The 3,949-nt window shown below is 42.5% G+C and overlaps 1 protein-coding gene across 2 annotated transcripts in view; it reads left to right on the top strand.

Annotated features, from left to right (window-relative positions):
* Positions 1-3,949, top strand: part of LOC102298616 (zinc finger CCCH domain-containing protein 7B) — a 19,153-nt gene continuing 15,204 nt past the window's right edge. Inside the window, exons 1-5 of one of the 2 annotated variants that reach the window (XM_005946995.3) lie at positions 3-245; positions 500-567; positions 688-724; positions 2,090-2,287; positions 3,696-3,854. In XM_005946995.3, the coding sequence (XP_005947057.1) occupies positions 509-567; positions 688-724; positions 2,090-2,287; positions 3,696-3,854 (453 nt within the window). In that variant the 5' untranslated portion in view covers positions 3-245; positions 500-508. Of the gene's footprint in view, positions 246-499; positions 568-687; positions 725-2,089; positions 2,288-3,695; positions 3,855-3,949 lie in introns of both variants that reach the window. The other variant, XM_005946994.3, reaches the window with a different exon arrangement.

Below are 3,949 nucleotides of genomic sequence, written 5' to 3'. Positions count from 1 at the left end.
GGGCGCTTGTCGTGTCACGTGACTGCAGCCTGTAACGGGGAGGAGGTCTGCAGCTGTCTGGATGTACTCAGGCTGCAGAGAATCGAAACTTATCCGAGGAGAGGGAAGTGTCGGGCGGTTACAAACGAAACCTCCTCGGGGTTTGCTCCTGTCAAAGTCTCTCCGTCTTCGTCCGGAAACAGCATGGCACACGTTTAAACTTTGCTTCGGCTCAATGAACTTCCTGGCTTCCTCTTCTTCTACTGGTAGGTGTGTCCGATGCTGGCCCAGGCTGGTCTCACAAACGGCCTCGCGTGCTGGATGTTTGCGCCAGTGATAAACGGTGAATGAGGCTGAATGTGGGAGTGTTTATAGAGGCTTGCAGTTCTTTTCGACTACTTTCAAAGGAAGCGGGTGTATCGAAGAGTAGCTCTGATACACCCACTGTCACAGCCACTGTCACTGAAGTTGGTATTTCCTCCTAATCCCTCTCCGTTTGTCTGTGTGTCTCCCACTCCAGTGGACAAGCATGGACCCTGGCCGAGAGAAACGCAAGGAGGAGATAAACAAAGCTCTGGCTTTTATACAGTAAGATCATTTTAATTTTTATCTGAGCGCACCCAGACAGAAAGTGAAACTGTCCCTGGGTTACTCACGCCTCACAGCCTAGCTGTGTCATTACGATTTTAACAAGTTCCTCTGCTCTAGGTCTTCCCTGGCCTATCCTGACCCCGACGGCTATCAGGTAGTGCTAATGCTGTTATGTGCTTTTGCTTTTTATGCCCTGTGCATAAAAAGGGCAGCTGGCCCTGTGCATGCTTTGGTATGAAGCACTCTGTCCTTTTTGCTACCTTCCTTCTTTCTATTCCTGGCTCTATGTAAAATCAAGCGCCGGATAGCTTTCTTTTGACTCTTTATAATCTTCCCCCATTACTCAGTTCAGTCCATGTTTGCTCGCTATTAACGTTTATTGACCGTTGAATACCATTAAACAGTGCACCTTTGTCTCTGTTACATCTCATGCAAGTGTCAGAAATCTAAAGGCAAAGTTGTGGAGTTCTGCAGCTGTCTTGTAGTTTGTGTTGATCCGTCTGCTGTGTAACATCCTGTTTATAGTTGTGGGTTTCAATTGAACCCAGTCCTCTTCATATAATAATTCTGCACTCAGAAAACAGATAAATTTTCTATAAAACATGCAGCAGTATGCGATGAACCATTGGTAGTTAATCTTGGTTATGTGCAGTCCTAAGTGCACAGCATGATTGTAGAACCACCTTTAGCAGCGATGACTTGGAGCTCTGGGTTTCTGTATGACTTCATCAGTTATGGAGGAATTTTGGCCCACTTTTCTTTACAACTTTGCTTCAGTCTGGTGATTCTGTTCCTTCTGAACCATAGTTGTTCAACCTTTTTCTAATTGTACTGTCATGAACTTTAACATGTAAGGTGCGAACCGAGGCCTGTAGAGTCTGCGCTGCAACTCTTGGGGTTTTTGTATTTTCTCTGAGCATTGGACAATCTGACCTTGGGTTGAAGTTGTCGGGACTTCCACTCCTGAGAAGATTACTATTTATCTTAAAGCTTTCCTGCTTGTGAATGATCTTTCTCACTGCAAAGTGATGGACTTCAAAATGTTTGGAAAAGCATTTTGAAGTCCAATGATCCAGACCAGCAAACTGACAAAACTTCTGCTTTTATAGATTTGCTCACACTTGCTGAAAACCAGTTAATCAGCTACATTTGATTAGCAGCACCCAGATTGATTCCCGATGGGCCATTTTTGCACAGTGACTCCATAACTCTATGAAAAGTGAAATGTATTTTGGAGAAATGTCTCTACATATGAGAAAGAGTGATAATAAGTTATATATGATTTAACATAAACCAAATGAATTGTAAACACATTCAACATTTTTTTTTCTAATACAGTTTAAACTCCTGCTTAGAATAGTATTAAAATACTATACTAACCCCCTTAATGCAAATACGTGCATGTCAATATTAAGGTGGACCTTAAAAACATAATGTAACTTACAAGACGTTAGCGCAGGTCCGCATAGGTTAAAAAAAAAAAGCTTGTTATTCCTTTCTTTTCTTTTGCTCCTCACAGGACTTCCTGACCCAGTTAGTGTGCAACCTGCTCGATGAGGGCAACGCCTTCTTCAGGGATGGCCAGTGCGAGCAGGCTGTCAAAGAATTCAGCGAAGGCTTGAATGTGTCATGCTACGCTGAAACAGAGGAGATCAAGATCCCTGAAGCTTTGCTCGAGAGCCTGTATGTCAACCGGGCGGCTGCCTACCACAGCTTGGTGAGATAACGTTTGATCTTGTGTCTGTGCAGCGTTCTGGGTATAGGAATGAAGTGGGGCAGGTTAACGTCTCATGCTGTGAGATCTCACAATGAAGTTCTAGTATAGCAGCATGTGTAATACATATAAGGCTTATCTACCTCACCATGTAAGGGAGTGAGGGTTTTTTTTCTTTTTCTTTTCCATAGCTCAGACATTTTGAAACAAAGGCTTGTGAGGAATTCTCCTCCACACCTAAATGTGCATGAGCCACATAAAAGTGGATCAACCTGAAATAATTGTTGATTGAACCTGAGCTTTTAATATCTATTGAGTGGTTAGTTGATAACATCTATATTTTCTACTTTAACAAAAACCAATTGTAAACATTCTTAAACATGAACTCCATGGCTCTTCCTCCACTGTGCTCCAGACTCACTTACGTTCTCTGCTGGTGGCTGGATTGTCTTGAGTAGCTCCCCTATTCACAAGGTGTCACCACAGAAGATGGATTAGATTTCATGCTGGACGTCCTTCTCGACACAGCTTTTTTTTGTTGGGTTTATGCCTCCTTCTGGTCTTTAACTGGAAGTCTTTCACACATTAGGTGAATGTGTTAACCAGGTTGGGATCATCAAACCGCATTTTGTTGATATTTTTTGAGGTATCAAAATTCATCATTAAGGGGACAACAGAGGTCTCCAAATGGTCCAAACACACAATAAAATTCATGCCCAGGCGGTTTCAGGCTGTCCTGCTTGAATATGCTACTGTAGCGGCCCAGAGGTCTGTAACATGCACGTGTCCACGAATATCCAGCCAAGCCCAGCAGTGTTTACCAGCAGTCAGCACAGATATTGCCAAATCTATGCATGTGTGATTACAAAGGCTAATAATAGATGATTTAGTTAATGTCTACTTTTGTGGAAATTATCCCTGTTTTTGGAAGAAAAAAAATGCAAAAATCAAATGCTTGAGCAACACTGGAGCATGGAACATCTAATTTAATCTTTAACAAAGCCTACAGCGGTATTAAGAAGAAAAGGTAGAAATCCATTGTAGCGGCTATTCTTCCTGTAGCGCATAACTTGGATTTACCATTCTATATAACTGAGGCTATTCTGAACCTCACACCCCTCACACTTGATTTATGAAACCACTTATAAAAACAGATCTGTTCTGATTTACTGCCTCTAATATGTAAACATCACTAAATCATTCAGATGTGTTTGTCTGCATTCAAGGCCGCAGAGCCTTTGACCTGCATACCAGTGAAGTGCTCCATAGCAGCTACACACAGTTTAAACCAAGAGACTGTGATCTCTTCACCTTGTAGAGTCTTACTTAAAGCTAGATGGGAAAAGGAAGTAAAGAATTGATGGTATATTACTTTGATTTCTTTTGTGTGTTTCTCTCATGTTTTCCACAGGGGGAGTATGAACAAGGTGTGCTGGACTGCAACAGTGCTCTGGAGGTGTGCAAAGACAGCCGCAGAGCGCTGTACAAGAAGGCCCTTTGTTTGAAGGGGCTTGGAAAGTATAAGGAGGCCTACGATTGCAGCGCCAGCTATCTGCTCATTAACCCTCAGGTGAAGGATTGACAGAAATGGGAGAGTTTATGCTGATAGTCTTATATAGAGCAGGGCGATATGGCCAAAAATATTTATCACGATATATATTTGAA

Source organism: Haplochromis burtoni, unplaced genomic scaffold, assembly GCF_018398535.1.
Source record: "Haplochromis burtoni strain Fernald_Lab_line unplaced genomic scaffold, NCSU_Asbu1 Contig_514, whole genome shotgun sequence".
Lineage (NCBI taxonomy): Eukaryota > Metazoa > Chordata > Actinopteri > Cichliformes > Cichlidae > Haplochromis > Haplochromis burtoni.
Note: the sequence above shows the minus strand (reverse complement) of the source record. Positions and strands in the feature narration are given on the sequence as shown.